A 17,120-nucleotide genomic window follows, 5' to 3' on the forward strand; every position below is an offset into this window, starting at 1 on the left:
GAGACTCCATATAACATAGCTCCACACTAAGGGTTGACATTAAATGGCTATGATAAATTATAACTGGGTATATTTTTTGGGCTCAAATTTCTTGGATAACATTATAGCATGTTATGCTTAAAACTGTCATTTTTTACATTTCCTGACACTAAAACTATGCATTGTAACGAATAGATAACTGAAAACATTAAAAATCTCATTCTTTCAACGATATAACTATAAATTTTATTAACCCTCTTACGCCGACTGGACGTATTTTACGTCGACATTTTTTGTCTCCCGTGTGCCGGCTGGACGTATTTTACGTCGACTTACAAAAGTTTTTTTTTAAATTCGCGGAAAAATACTATAGGCCTACCAGCCTGAAGCTTTTGAATCACGCGCCTTGGGGATGCTGGGAGTTCACGGATCAAGATGTTGTTTTGTTTACAATCGTTACGCAGTCGCGAATTTCTTTCTTGCCCGCACTAAAAAGTATTCTGTGACACATCTCTGAAAGTATTTAGTCACTTTGACATAATTTTTGTACCATTGTAAATTAGCCGTTACATGAAGTATTATATATGAAAATGTGCGCATTTTTATGTAGAATACAATAATACAAAATACTTCATGATTGTAGCTTGTATCAGTTTTGAGATATTTTCATATAAATAACGATAATTGCCAAAATTTCAACCTTCGGTCAACTTTGACTCTACCGAAATGGTCGAAAAATGCAATTGTAATCTAAATCTCTTAAATTTTAGTAATATTCAATCATTTACCTTAATTTTGCAACTAATTGAAAGTCTCTAGCACAATATTTTGATTTATGGTGAATTTATGAAAAAACTTTTTCCTTACGTTTGCGCAATAACACTTCCGAAAAAAATCATACATGCGATTGTGGTAATGTTTGCACCATTTTAAAATTAGCCGTTATATAAAGTTTTATATATGGAAATGTGTGCAATTTCATGCACAATACAACTAAAAACAACCCATGGTTATAGCTTTTATCAGTTTTGAGATATTTTCATATAAATAACGATAATTGCCAAAATTTCAACCTTCGGTCAACTTTGACTCTACCGAAATGGTCGAAAAACGCAATTGTAAGCTAAAACGCTTATATTCTAGTAATATTCAAGTCTCTACCACAATATTTTGATTTATGGTGAATTTATGAAAAAAATAACATTTTCTTTACGTCTCCCGCGCGGTGGTAACTCTTCCGAAAAAATCATATGTGCGATTGTGGTAATGTTTGCACCATTTTAAATTAGCCGTTACATAAAGTTTTATGTATGAAAATGTGCACAATTTTATGTAGAATACAACTAAAAATAATTGAAGGTTGTAACTTTTCTCATTTTTGAAATATTTGCATATAAATCATGATAAATAGAAAAAAAACCACGTTCGGTCAACTTTGACTCTACCGAAATGGTCAAAAAAACGCTATTAATTGTTAAGCTAAAAACCTTATCTCTTACGTCCTAGTAATAAATTCAGTCATTTATCTTCATCTTGAAACAAATTCGAAGTCTCTAGCAAAATATTTAGATTTATGGTGAATTTAAAAAAAAATCTTTCCTTCCCTCCGTGCGCGGATTCTCCGCCACAAATCTCCGAAATGCGTACGTCCCATTCTCGGAATATTTGCTCCGTTTCATATTAGGCATTTCATAGAGCTTTATATATTGAAAAATGTACGCAATTTCATGTAGAATAAAACGAAAAATATTTGAAGGTTATAGCTTTTCTTATTTCCGAAATAATTGTATATAAAAAATATATATAAAAAAATTCGACGTTTGGTCAACTTTAACTCGTCAGATATGGTCGAAAACTGCAATTGTAAGCTAATAATCTTACGGTATAGTAATATTCAATCATTTGTCTTCATTTTGAAAGAAATTGGAAGTCTCTTGGACAATATTTAGATTTATGGCGAATTTAAAAAAAAAATATTTGTTTACGTCCGTGCGTTACGAATTCATGCATTATTTTGTGATAATATTTTCTCTGTGTTGCTTTTATCGTTTTACAATGTGTTATATACCAAAATGATCGCAATTTACAAAATGATCGCAATTTAGTGTACATTACAACGAAAAAAAAGTAACTTATTACCTTTAACCGTTTTGCGCACAGCGCGATTTGAATACAATTATATATGAATACAATTATATATCACATTATTTATATATCATAATGATAATTTTTTTCATTTCTGATGGTTGCATACTAAACTTCAGCCAATGACAAAAAAAGGAGCCAAAAATGAACTCTTAATCTTGAAAACTAAGCGCGCTGTGATTTTTTTAAAAATATATTTTTTCCGCTTCCGCGCTCACTCTGAAACACCTCCGGCACACGGGAGACAATTTTTTTTTTTTACCGCTTCGGCGTAAGAGGGTTAACATGTCCCCCTCCTAGAATAATTGCAGTTTATCACTATCCCTCATTTTTCTTCTGAATGTATTTTATTCATTCATATACAAAGCACACAAAATAGTGGAAATATGTAGATGGGAAGGTTGAGTGCTTGCAGAATTTAAATTTTAATCCACTACTTGGTCCTACATCAAAGTTTACATGTAGATTTAATGATTAACTTTGCTCTTATCCATGAAATGTTGGTGATATTTTTATGGATTACTAAAAAATTACTTTTTATCATAAAAATGTATACTTACCAAGTAGTTATATAGCTATAGTTTCTAAAACCGTTGGGAGCTAGAATTTTTGAGATTCGCGGAAGCGCTAGTTTGTTTTGGTCAGGTGATATCCCCCGCCCACTATCAGGGGAGTGAGGAACCAACACTGTCCGAAAATCAGTTGTTTATGCCCTATTATCCATGTGAGGGGAGGAGGGTTGGCTTTGATCATGTAACTACTTGGTAAAATCTTATTTTATCATAAAAAAAGTCATTTTTATGTATGCACTTACCAAGCAGTTACATAACTGAATCCCACATTGTAGGAGGTGGGATCCATGGATATGCTCATAACTTTTTGAAATTTAATAAATACAAAATATATATTTAGTGCTAGCATCCATGCAGATGCTTGTTGGTTCTAACCTGTTAAGAGCTGAACAGGTGATTACTGCCTCTGGAGGTCGCTCGTCTTAACTCATAGGGACGTGGCGGGTATAGACCATGGTCTCGTCCTACTAAACAGCCTGGGAAAACCCAGTTGGGACCCATGCAGCTAAGGAATGTCCGTGGCTAGCATGGTCAACCAAAGGATGCCCTTGCCCAGGGCGCACTACCAAATAACCAAATGTTACCAGAGTAAAAAACATATCACCTCAACCATAACCATAAAATTCATACCCAACCCATTGACTGAAGGGTACTCCTAGTACATCCATAGTACCTCCAGGCTCCCCTAAAAAACTCAACAACCCCGTTCAAGGCGAAGAGATAGGCTAGGAAGGTATGACTTTCTACATAACCTTACCAATGCTGTGCCCGCCGCTAAATACGGACCCAGGGTACTGCAATTTTCATATACTGTTTCAATATCACGCAAGTAATGCGAGGCGAACACTTATTTACATTTCCAATACTTTGCTTGAATAATCGAGTCCAAAGAGAGATTGTGTTTAAACGAGAGAGAGGTAGCCACTGCTCTTACCTCGTGAGCTTTCACTTCAAGTTTATTAACCCTTTAACGCCGAAGGGGTATAATAAAAATCGTCTCCCGTATGCCGAGGGGGTCTCAGAGTGAGCGCTGAAGCGGAAAAAATATATTTTTTTTAAATCACAGCGCGCTTAGTTTTCAAGATTAAGAGTTCACTTTTGGCTCCTTTTTTGTCATTGCCTGCAGTTTAGTATGCAACCATCAGAAATGAAAAAAATATCATTATCATATATAAATAATGCGATATATGATAGCGCGAAAACAAAACTTCATATATAATTGTATTCAAATCGTGCTATGAGCAAAACGGTTAAAGCTAAGTTAATTTTTTTCGTTGTATTGAACACTAAATTGCAATAATTTTGGTATATAACACATTGTAAAACGATCAAAGCAACACAGAAAAAATATTATCACAAAATGATGCATGAATTCGTAACGCGCGGACGTAAATTTTTTTTTTTTTTCAAAAATTCACCATAAATCTAAATATTGTTCTAGAGACTTCCAATTTGTTTCAAAATGAAGATAAATGATTGAATATTACTATACTATAAGAGTTTTGGCTTACAATTGCAGTTTTCTACCATTTGGGATGAGTTAAAGTTGACCGAATGTCAAATTTTTTTTATATGAAAATATTTCAAAAATGAGAAAAGCTACAACCTTCAATTATTTTTTGTTGTATTCTACATGAAATTGCGCACATTTTCATATATAAAACTCTATGAAACGCCTAATATGAAACGGAGCAAATATTATGAGAATGCGATGTACGCATTTCGGAGATATTCGGCGGAGAATCTGCGCGCGGAGGGAAGGAGTTTTTTTTCTTTAATTCACCATAAATCTAAATATTGTGCTAGAGACTTCAAATTTGTTTCAAAATGAAGATAAATGACTGAATATTACTAGACTGTAAGAGTTATAGCTTACAATTGCGTTTTTTGACCATTTCGGTAGAGTCAAAGTTGACAAAACGTGGTTTTTTTCTATTAATCGTGACTTATATGCAAATATTTCAAAAATGAGAAAAGCTACAACCTTCAATTATTTTTGGTTGTATTCTACATGAAATTGCGCACATTTTCATATATAAAACTTTATGCAACAGCTAATTTAAAATGGTGCAAGCATTACGACAATCGGACAAAAAAATTTCTTATTTTTTTTAGAACAGTTACCGTGCGGATGTAAGAAAAACTTTTTTTTTTTTCATAAATTCACCATAAATCTAAATATTGTGCTAAAGACTTCCAATTTGTTGCAAAATGAAGGTAAATGATTGAATATTACTAGAATATAAGAGTTTTAGCTTACAATTGCGTTTTTTGACCATTTCGGTAGAGTCAAAGTTGAAAGAAGGTTGAAATTTTGGCACTTATCCTTATTTATATGAAAATATTTCAAAACTGATAAAAGCTACAACCATGGGTTGTTTTTAGTTGTATTGTGCATGAAATTGCACACATTTATATATATATAAAACTTTATGTAACGGCTAATTTAAAATGGTGCAAACATTAAGACAATCGCACAAAAAAATTTATGATTTTTTCGGAAGTGTTACCGTGCGGACGTAAGGAAAGTTTTTTTCATAAATTCACCATAAATCGAAATATTGTCCTAGAGACTTCCAATTTGTTGCAAAATGAAGGTAAATGATTGAATATTACTAGAATATAAAAGTTTTAGCTTACAATTGCGTTTTTCGACCATTTCGGTAGTCAAATTTGACCGAAAGTTGAAATTTTGGCACTTTATCGTTATTTATATGAAAATATTTCAAAACTGATAAAAGCTACAATCATGAGTATTATTTTTTTGTATTCTACATGAAATTACATACATTTTCATATATAATACTCCATGTAACGGCTAATTTAAAATGGTGCAGAACTTATGTCAAAGTGACAAAATAATTTCTGAGATGTGTCACTGATACTTTTTAGTGCGATAAGAAAGAAATTTGCACTTGCATAAAGATTGTAAACAAAATAACGCCTTGATCCGTGAGCTCCCAGCATCCCCCATGGCGCGTGATTCAAAAGTTTTCGCCTGGTAGGCCTATAAGTATTTTTCCAAGAATTTTTTTAAAAACTTTTTTCATTGACGTACCATACGTCCCAATCGGCACCCGACAGACCATTTATGTTGACGTTTAATACGTCCAATCGGCGTTAAAGGATTAAGGTCGGTTTCTTTCACTTGTGAATGAGCATCTACAATCACGCTACGTAAGAAGAACGCCAGGGCGTTTTTAGACATCGGGCGCGCCGGATTTCTTACTGAACACCATAAACGATCGGACGGGCCCCGAACTTTCTCTGTCATTTGTAAATAACATTTCAGAGCTCTGACTGGGCAGAGCAACCTCTCTTCTTCTTCCGGTCCTACCAAGTCCGTGAGGTTTTTGATACTGAACGAACAAGGCCACGGTTTGGACGGGATCTCGGTTTTTTGCCAAAAACCCCAGGGTTAATGCGCAAACTGCATTACCCTGTGCAAAGCCTATTCTCTTGTCCATGGCATTTTATTTCACTCACTCTTTTAGCTGTAGACAGGGCTACTAGGAATAAGGTCTTTCTCGTCAGATCTCTCAACAACGCTCTTTGCAACGACTCACACAGAGTTTCCGACAACCACCTAAGTACTACATCTAGGTCACAAGATAATATCTTCGAACCTTTGGGTTTTTCTATATCAAAGGACTTAACGAGATCTGCAAGATCTCTATTCGACAACACTTCCAATCCTCTGTGCTTGAAAACAGATCCCAACATCGCCCTTATAGCCTTTGATAGTTGCAGTAGACAGATTTCTATCTGTTCTCAAATATAAAAGAAAATCTGCTATTTCTGTTATAGTTGTTTTAGAAGACAAAACATTATGCTCTTTACACCAGGCTCTAAACATAGCCCACTTTGCCTGATAGACTTTACTTGAAGATTCCCTTCTGCACTGAGCAATAGCTCTTGCCGCTTGTCTTGAAAACCCCTTCGCTCGTAAGAGTTGTTGGATAGTCTGTAAGCGGTTAAGAGACAGAATGGATAGTCCTTGATGGAACAGTAACCTTGGCCAATCCACTAAAAGATCTGGAAACCATTCCTGCGCTGGCCAGAATGGAGCAATGAGAGTCATCGAAACGTTGTGATGCGTTACAAATTTGTTGATGACTTCTCTCACCATCTTGAATGGAGGAAAAGCATACAAGTCTTTGTTCGACCAGTCCAAAAGCATCGCATCTGTCGACCATGCTTTCCGGTCCGGGGCTGGTGAACAGTAAAGGGGGAGACGATGGTTTCTTGCTGTGGCAAACAGATCTATCATAGGTTTCCCCCAGAGTTTCCACAATTCGAGGCATACCACTGGGTTCATCATTGATTCCGTATGAAGTACTTGCCTCCTGCGGCTCAGTTCGTCCGCGAGAACATAGAGTTTCCCCTGAACAAACCTCGGAAATAATGTGGTTTGATTCCAATTCGCCCATACCAGCAGGCTCCTTGCCGTCTCGCAAAGAGAAAACGAGTGTGTCCCTCCTAGTTTCTTTACGTAGGAGAGCGCTGTCGTGCTGTCCGAGTGTATCGCCACTACTTTGTTGCGAACTTCGTCCGCGAACTTCAGCAATCCCCAGTGGATGGCAGTCAGTTCCTTCCGATTTATATGCCACTGTTTTTGTTCTGCATTCCAAACGCCTGATACTTCTTTTTTCCCCCAGAATCGCTCCCCAACCTTGATCTGATGTGTCTGAAAAGAACACTAGGTTGGGGCTCTGCGGGAGAAGGGATCTCTCTTCCACAAGTCTGTCTCTTAACTTCCACCATTGCAGGTCCTCTTTTATTTCCTGTGTGATAGGGAACACAAAAGAGTCTGTTCCAATTCGCTCTGAGGAAGAACTGTAGGTTCCTCATATGCAGTCTCCCTAGTGTCACGAACTGTTCTATTGAGGATAGAGAGCCCAAAAGACTCATCCATTCCTTTTCAGAGCATTCCTGGAGAACTAAAAATTTCACTACCTTCTGTAGGCACGACTCGATTCTTTGTGGGGATGGAAAAGCCCGAAAACTCACTGAGTTGATCCTCATCCCCAAATAGACTAATTCCTGACTGGGGAGTAACTGCAACTTTCATCTGTTTATTAACAGTCCTAGATCCTGAGCTAAAGTCAGGGTTTTCTGAAGGTCCTCCGTGCACCTCTCCTTTGTTTGTGACCGGAGAAGCCAATCGTCCAAGTAAAGGGATATCCTTATCCCAAAGAGATGTAACCATTTTGCAATGGGAGCTATCACTCGGGTGAACACTTGTGGTGAACACTTGCTTCCCCACAGCGCTCTGAACAAGTACATTTTGTCCCTGAAGACAAAACGCAGAAACCTCTTTCAGTTTTGGTGTATTGGGATGTGAAAATATGCGTCCTCCATATCGATGGAGATCATCCAATCCCCTTGACGGATTGATGAAAGGACGACTGATTCGTCTCCATCTTGAACTTTGTCTTTTGCACATAAAGGTTCAGTGTGCTTACGTCCAATACGGGTCTCCATCCCCCCGATGACTTGGGACAACGAACAGACGATTGTAAAACCCTGGTGTTAGTGGCTCCTCTACTATCTCTACTGCTTTCTTTTGCAAGAGAGACGAAACCTCTTACAAAAAGGCGACGAACTTCTTTGAATTTTCTGAGTAAACTGTCAAAGCTATCGGAGAGCCTGATAACGGTGCCTTTCTCTTGAACGGAATATTGTATCCTTCTCTTAAAACCTTTATGATCCAAGGTTCTGCCCCTCTTGCTTCCCATTCTTCCCAAAACTGATGGAGCCCTGCTCCTACTGGCGCACGAAGGACTGATAACACAACTTCTTGGTCGAGGGGTTGGTTGAGGATTTTTTTAATAGATTTAAGGGTGAAACGTGTTCTGCCCCTTGATCTTGGGAAATATCTACCGAATCCCCTGCCCCAAAGGGTTGTCCTCGGCTGACTGGCGAGGGACGTACACTAGGGATATTTTCTCTAGTCCGTTTTGTGGATTGCGAGAAAAGATCCTGTGTTGCTTTCTTCTGCAATTCGGAGGCAACTAGCACTACTGTCTCTTCTGGAAACAGGTGCTTCTTATCCAAGGGCGAATACAACAAGGCAGGTTTTTGGGTACGAGATACTCCCTTGGATGCAAAAGAACACCATAGTTCTCTCTTCTTTAGGATACCTAACATGAAGAGAGAGGCTAGTTCCATGGAACCGTCTCTAATCCCCCTCATCTAAACAGATCACTCCCGAAATGTCTGTAAAAGCTTCCTCACTCAACATTGAATAGCTCTTCAGTTTATGTCCCAAGGCTCCTACTGTCCAGTCCAGGAAACTAAAAACTTTGAATACCTTAAAGATATTCTTAATAAGGTGGTCTAATTCTGACGCCGTAAACATTATCTTGGCCGAGTTGAAAGCCGATCTTCTCGCCGAGTCAATAAGCGCGGAGAAGTCTCCCTGGATGGAGGCAGACACACCCAAAGAGAGAGCTTCTCCGGTTTCGTAACACAAGTGTCTCCTAGTTGTAAGACGAGAAGGAGGGAAGCAGAAGTTGACCTTGCCTTGATCCCTCTTATCCTCAAGCCAAAGGTTAATTTCCTTTAACGCTTTTCAAGCCGAAAAGGACATTACTAGTTTCGGTAATTTCCTGGAGTCTTCCTGGTTGTCCCTCATGTAAGAAGACACTGGAGACATGGGGGTTACTGGCAAGAATGAATCTGAAAAATTGTCTACAAAGTAAAAAAGCAAGGCTTTGTAGGCAGTGAGAGAAGACTCTTTATCCTCCTCTTCTCCTTTCTCTTCTTCTTTGGCTGAAGAAATAGGTGATAAGGTCTCTATAGGTTGACTTATTCTGGATGGCTGACAGAGAATGATCGGGGGCAGCCATCACCTGAAGTTCTGTCGGAGGCCCGAAGCTGAAATTGATGACACAGACTGTCCGAGCGCTTCAGACTGGTCCCTCTGTGCACTTGGTTGCATATATACCTGTGGAAGCTCGGGCACTAGTGGGCGCTCGGTTGCAACTGTATTTCTGGTCGCCAAAGGATGCTCGGGAGCCAAAGGTTTTTCTAGTGTCACCACGGAAGTTCCGGGCGCCAAAGGCTGCTCTGGCGAGCGGGCAAACTGTGGCGCCGATGGGCGCTCGGGAGTCGGCGGGTTTTCATGCTCCGAACGCTGTAGATGTCTCCCAGGAGTCTCGGGAATTACAGGAGGAACTGATGGCAGTCTTACCTATCCTTCAGTATTATAGGTGCGGACTGGTGCTGAAGACATGTCCGGAAGTCTACTCTTCACCTCTGAACATCTGCTAGAGGAAGACTTTCTCGACGACGACTTCGACTTAGAGGATGTAATCCTCTCACTACGATGTCCCTCTCCTGCCGTATCCTGAGAGAATCTCTCTGGAGAGTCCCAAAAACTACACGAGGGTTGTTGCTTCCATAAAGGGCTAGCCTTTTTACAGGGGACTGGAGAGGGAGACAACTTTCGAGCCCTCCTTTTCAATGGACGGGACTCGTCATGGAAACGCACGCCACTTGCGCCTGGGAGAGGACTCCCTGGAGCTGGAAGCACTAGATGACAGCGGTATTCTTTTAGATACGCCTTTCCAATGGCGCTCTGTTGCAATCTGGGATTTGTCAACAGAATTCCCTGAGGCATGAGCGAAAATTTCTGATCGACTCTTGCCTCTAAATTGGCCACAGGTGCGGGTGTGAGAGAGCCAAGATTAGGACTGGGAATGACAAGTGGAGGGGAAGGTTCAGAAAGAGAGAAATTATCATTAGACAATTCCTGACTATTTAAGCTTTAGCTCTAGAAGCCGCTTTTCTCTTTTTATCTCTCTCTAACTTGTTTGTGTAACTAGTCAAGATCTTTCAAGTTCTTTGATCCCAATTAATACACTCCCCACAAGTTTGATCTGGTGTACAAGTCTGTCCCCTACAACCTGTGCAAATTGAATGTGGATCATTACCCGCTTTAGCGATCCTAGTATTGCAGCCTTTACTACAATACCTAATCCCAGATGAACTAGTGTCTGACATTATGTAGACCAATTCAAAACTAGTGAATTTCAGTGCAAAAATATTTGAAGCTATTTCAATTCCTATATAGCTATCACCGAAAACACAACTTCCAAATTCAGAGTACTTCACCAATAACTCCAACAATGAGCGACAGCAAAGAATTCCAAAAATTCCGCTGCTACTGAAACTGTGTTGACAGTACTAGCCGGCAGAAACAACTGATTTTCGGATGGTTCCTCACTCCCCCTATAGTGGTCGGGAGGGGGGGGGGTTTATCACCTGACCAAAACAAACTAGCGCTTCCGCAAATTTCAAAAATTCAAGCTGCCGACGGTTTTAGAAACTATAGCTATGTAACTACTTGGTAAGTTGCATACATAAAATTCCTTTTTCCATATTTATTTTCCTTCAGCTTCACCTACATTACTTAACTACAGGGAGGCGTATTATTTGCAATCCTAATGTCTCAATATTGTTAGCAATTTTAGCATTTTACGATAGGTATTAAAAAATACTCATTTCCACAGGTGTCATTACCTCCATTTAACATGGTATGAACATCACTTGCTAGAGGAAGAGGTCTGTCATCTGAGAGTGACACCGATGACGGTGACCCAGGAGGAGATACGCTCAAAATTCCAGGTGAGTATCCAGGTGAAGGTGTTGCAGCATAACCAGAAGGCTGGAAAACAGGAGTGTCAGCACGTTCAGGTCTCGGTAATTCTTGTCGCATTTCAAGTCTCTCCTCACCTCTCAGGGGTGCAGGAGAACCAGGGGGACTAGACCTAGAACTAGGATTAGTAATGGGACTAGGAGCAGGACTAGGGCTAGGGCAAGGACTGGTATTTGGAGTTGTAGTAGTACTTGAACTGGGACTCTTATTGATCCTCGGTAGAGTGAAATCCTGAGGTAATGGTCCCCGTCTTCGCTTATTCGGTCTACCTGAGGGGGATTGGGATTCCACAGGTCGCTTTGATGTTCGACCTCCTCCACCTGCTCCTCCACCTGTTCCCATTAAATCTACATCGGCTTCATCAACCATCATAGACATCTTCTGTAAATAAGAAAACATAGCAATTACAATATATTCACTAGATGCAAAGCTTGTTACATTTTCTCAATTTTACAATAAAAACCTACCAATATATAACATTTCTCACTCCAACACCACACTTGCTGAGATTTTCTAAAGAATCAAGAACCTAATTAAATAAAACAAATAACAAACCTTATCAATCTTGAAAGGATTTCCAAACATATGCTGTCTAACTGGGGTAGACTCAATTTCTCGCAACGGTGGTGTCATTTTCTTTAAATAATCCTGGAAAATGAAAAATAACACATAAACACACACTTCCGCCTCCTGAAAATCTTTTACATACTTATTAATCTTCAACCTTCATCTCAAAAGGTATGCTGCATATACTATATAAACCGCTCCGAGTAAATGGGTCCATTCCAAAACATTACAAGGTCCCCCTCCCCCCCTCCCCCCCAAAAAAAAAAATGTTTGCACATTTAGAATTACAATTATATGACCTACACAAGTCTAATTAATCTGGGATCATTTTCATATTTTTATGACTTCTAAAATTAGAAAATCTGAAATGGATGGAAGAAAGAACCAAAAAACTACAATAAACAGTGAACACAGGGGGTTTACCCAGCAAACTGACAGCTCATAGCTACCCCTGTAAGAACTAAAAGCTTAGCTCAGTGGTATGCCTAAATGACCTTTTCACACTAATAAAAGGGAAAACATCAAATTTCATACTTACACTATCATTGTTTGTCACTACAATAGTATTATAATGGAAGATAAGTAATTACGTACAATAATTCCAGTAGACAAAAATTATAATCTGGATATTGAAAATTAATTCACCAATCGTTTCCTACAATTACTATGAATAAAGTATAGCAAAAGAGAAAATACGAAACTTACTTGATAATTGCCCATTTGGTTAATTGGACGACAATGGAGCTGGTCCATATCACGTTCCGTTAGCAAATGCGTTAAAGATGACTGTAAGAAGAAAAAAAAATCACTAAAGAAAATGTCTACCTTTACCTACTTCCACCTACACCACATCATATACACAAATTTCACCTTGTTTTCATGCTGTAAACATAAAATTAGCAGAAAACATTAGTTGACTATATTTTAGAAATGGGCCTAATACTTGCATAATTTAAAAAAAATACCAGAATTGCATTTTGTAATTATAACAGGAAGTAAACAATTTCTTTCCATAGTATGCATGATCTCATTACATAGTAAAGTTCACAAGAGAAGAGCAGGATATTTTAAGGATAATGATGTATAAGGAGGAATTAACTTATTAGGTAAACAAATTTTCTAGATATGTACTGATCTATGTACCATCCCTCTAGGTGGAGGAGCATTATCTATATCCAATAACTGCATGTGAAAACTTCCAATAACATCATAGATAATCATTATTTTGTGCCAAGATATAAGAACGAATTTTGTGGGAAAAATTCAAATCACTTGAATGAGCCACAAATGACTTTATGGCAGCTCTTATGACAGCACAGATATGCCTAAGCTCAAAGATACAAGGAAAAATACTCTCCCATGACACTTCATGATGAAAGGTGCATCTCCCCTTCCCAGTACAGTGGACCCCCCGTATTCGCGTTCTCCAGATTCGCGGATTTCTCTGGGGAACATTTCCCTGCATTATTTGCGTAAAATTCGCGCATTCGTGGTATTTTTTATGATAAATATCCACAAATTCCTGGTTTTTTTATGAATTTCATCATAAAATGCACTTTTTGTGATAAAACTATTAAAAAAACCAAGTATGAACATTTGTAGTGGGGTTTTATTGAGTTTTAACTAACAAAAAAGGCTGTTTTTAGCATTTTCATAGGGGTTCCAAACATTCGCGGGTTCTAACTATCCACGTGGGGGTCTGGTACGTATCCCCCACGAATACGGGGGGACCACTGTATAGTATCTCGTACATATTTGTCCATAAATAATTTGAGGACTGTTGCTGGTTTTAGTTCTTATCATTTACAATATTTTGTGAGCTTCAATTGTAAATTTTTAAAATTAAGTACATACAAATATTAAGAAGAACATTTATAACTTGCTATAAGGTACGTACTACATCTCCCCATCCAAGTACGTACATCTCATATATACAGGCGGCCCGCGGTTAACGGCGCAATCACTCAACGGCGAATCGGTTTTACGGCGGTCGTCAAAAATATTCATTAAAAAAATAAGGCATTTTAAAGGTATCTTTACGGCACAAATTTCAGTTAACAGCGCCGCTAGCACTGTTGTCAAACGAGTTCATACATATGTAGAAATGACGTTCAGACCATAAAGGTTATGCAAATTATATTAACAAATTTTATGGAGAGTTATTACGTAGGTATTAGATTAAAATATATGCCTCTGACGCTGTTCTATGCCGAAAATATCGAGTTACGCAAGTGCAAATTTAGCTATGGATGTGTCGATTCATAATTGTTCATGCTTTTGTTTAAAATGTGTATGAAAATGTATTACGTGAAAGGCATTTTTATTTCTGTACAGAAATATGATACAAAGGCAGCTTTTGAAACTGCCCTTCACGTTATCAAATACGATGTTTTTTTCATGTTCTTTCTTGTAAGCCGCCGCCTGCCGCTCTTCCGAAAATATCGATTTAAAAACAGTGCAAATTAGCGATCGATGTGTCGATTTTATAAATGTTTATGCTTTTATGTTTAAAATGTGTATGAAAATGTATTACGAATAGGGTATTTTTATTTCTGTGCAGAAATATGATAAAAAGGCAGCTTTTGAAACTCCCCTTCAAGTTATCGACTACGATGTTTTTTTCAAGTTCGTTCTTGTATGCCGCCGTCTGCCGCTCTTCCGAAAATACCGAATTATAAAAAAAAAAAAAAAAGTGTGTAAATTTAGCGATCGATGTGTCGATTTTTCAAATGTTTATGCTTTTATGTTTAAAATGTGTATGAAAATATATTGCGTTAAGGTATTTTCATTTTTGTACAGAAATAAGATACAAATTAAGGCAGCCTTTGTAACTACGCTCCACATTGTCAGGGGATGGTTTTTCATGTTCGTTCTTGTCCGCCAGTTCCGAAAAATGCATTATGTTATTTTATTAATTATGCATCTTTTCCATAAATCCTTTAAAAAGTTATACATTATTTCACTGTATCCAAGAATATTGTATGTATTCTCATATTATTGTATTTTAAAATACTACGGCAAACTTAAGCCCGTATTCCGCGGAGCGGCCAATGTTGTGGTTTGAAATCAGCTGATGAATAAGAGTCTGTTTCACCATAACGCAATTCTGAGCGAATGCTCTTGCTTCTAGTTAGTAGCATAAACGAATATCTATATACTTGACTTATATGAGACAAAGTTATTTTTCCTTATACAGCATGTTTTTAGGTGGAAATATTTATTGAATATGTCTCGTTGTGAATGTGAACGACTATTTTTTTCGTTAACAGATTACGTTGGTGGCATGTTTATTGCGTAAAAAATTACGTGATTCCGTTCGCAATACGTAATCCTTTATATCATCGTAATACGAACTTTACGTTATTTATCTTATATCGGCGTGAAACCAACAGTAAAATGTGTTCTTTCAAGCACAGTAGTTTTGATTAAAATTATTTTATCCCAATTTTATCTACAGTTGTGTGTGACGGCAGACGGTATATTTCCCGATTGATCTTTAATCTATATTGATCTCTGATCTATAGCGAATAAAGTTATTACATTAAGATATCTCAGTTCTATTCTATACATAACGCCATTTATAACAAATACGGTAATGTTGCACTGTAGTACGATGATCGAAATACAAGCCAAACAGATGTTATCCAGTTCGGTTGTACTTAGAAAAAAAAAAATAAATAAATAAATAAAAATCGTTTCTCGTTTGGTTGTTCATGGCTGTACATGTTCACGCAACGAGTATAACGTTAAAACCATACTTTCATCATTCTCTTTTGCTGTTATTGAACTTAAGTAACTAGAAGATGGATAAAGTTAGGCCATTGTAATTTGATCTCTCATAAAATCAAACTATCGTAAGACTAATGATCGTAACCTGAACACTACAGCTACCTGTACACTGTATAAACTTTATTATATCTTTACACACTCTAGACACCCACATGTACTGTACAGTAAATTCTATAGTACTATACTGCATAAATATAATTTCACTTATTGCGCCTTGTGGGATTACGGCGCCTTTGACTGGTCTAGAGTTTCGAAAGAAGGTGTGCGGCGGCCGTAGGCTTTAAAATCGCTCAGCGTCGAAAATCGCTTGGCGTCGGTGGCCAGGAACGGAACCCCTGCCGCTAACCGAAGGCCGCCTGTACTGTCCATAAATATATTTGGGGGTTGTTGCTGGTTTTAGTTCTTATCTTTTACGATATTATGAGAGCCATATTTATTATTTTGCGCACACACACACACGGTTAAAATTTGCATATTTTTCTATCTCAGAAGAGAGGCCCCATACAGGGTTGGAAATACTCATTTTCATCTTTCTGTGACATGTACAGGTAACATTTTTTTTCTGATACCATGAGTACTTGCATATCTTCCTCTTTCCACTGATTTTTTTTTTTTACTAGCAGATCTTAAAATTTGTCCAGTCAGGGGGTTTTGTTGATGTACATACTAGAGGCTAGCCCATTAGGTGTTAATTGTATCTTCACAGAAGCTATACCTTTTGTGATCATGAAAGAAATTTACCTGAAAACTTAGAAGACACTTGCACCTCATAAGCAACATCACAACCATGAACACAACGAAGACCTTCCCCTCTGGCAGGGTAGAGGCTGCTCCCCCTTGTATTGTCTTTTCAGGTGATGCGCAGAAGATTACCAAGTGTTGGAACTCCAGGTGTACCAACCTTTCTGGCCTATTGTTTCACTGTTTGTCCTCCTGCACTCCAGTTTTGTCAGCCATGGCAGTTTCCAAGACCACTGTTTCAGAAATGTCATCTCACCTCTCTACAGCTAGAGCTTGAGTCTCCTTAGCCTCCTCTCAGCTGTCGATGACACTCACTAATCCCCACTCTGTGATGTCACCTGTGTCAATACCATCAACTACCACATCTGCTCTTTCTGACTCCCTTATCCAGTCTACTACCACATCTGCTCTTTCTGACTCCCTTATCCAGTCTATTTGCTAGAGTCGAAGGTATCTTCATGAAGTTTGGTCAATTTGAGGTTATGGCATCCAAGAAGAGATGTTGTAGATCCTTTTCTTTTCCTTATTATTCTTCTTCTTCAGCAACTTTCTCTTCGTCTTTGTCATCTGCTCCGTACGTTCCCGTCACACAGAGGAAAAGACTTTATAGCTCCTTCATGTAAGAAGAGTTGTGAGTCTTCATCACACTTGTTCTGTAGCTGTCC

At 38.1% G+C, this 17,120-nt stretch overlaps 1 protein-coding gene across 2 annotated transcripts in view; it reads right to left on the reverse strand.

Annotated features, from left to right (window-relative positions):
- Positions 1-17,120, reverse strand: part of LOC135217386 (integrator complex subunit 6-like) — a 96,416-nt gene that overhangs the window by 13,321 nt on the left and 65,975 nt on the right. For both annotated transcript variants that reach the window (XM_064253229.1, XM_064253230.1), the window contains exons 13-15: positions 12,631-12,711; positions 11,914-12,006; positions 11,223-11,739 (exon numbers count right to left, since the gene is read on the reverse strand). In XM_064253229.1, the coding sequence (XP_064109299.1) occupies positions 11,223-11,739; positions 11,914-12,006; positions 12,631-12,711 (691 nt within the window). The remainder of the gene's footprint in view (positions 1-11,222; positions 11,740-11,913; positions 12,007-12,630; positions 12,712-17,120) is intronic.

The sequence above is a fragment of the Macrobrachium nipponense genome, chromosome 7, assembly GCF_015104395.2.
Source record: "Macrobrachium nipponense isolate FS-2020 chromosome 7, ASM1510439v2, whole genome shotgun sequence".
Classification (NCBI taxonomy): Eukaryota; Metazoa; Arthropoda; class Malacostraca; order Decapoda; family Palaemonidae; genus Macrobrachium; species Macrobrachium nipponense.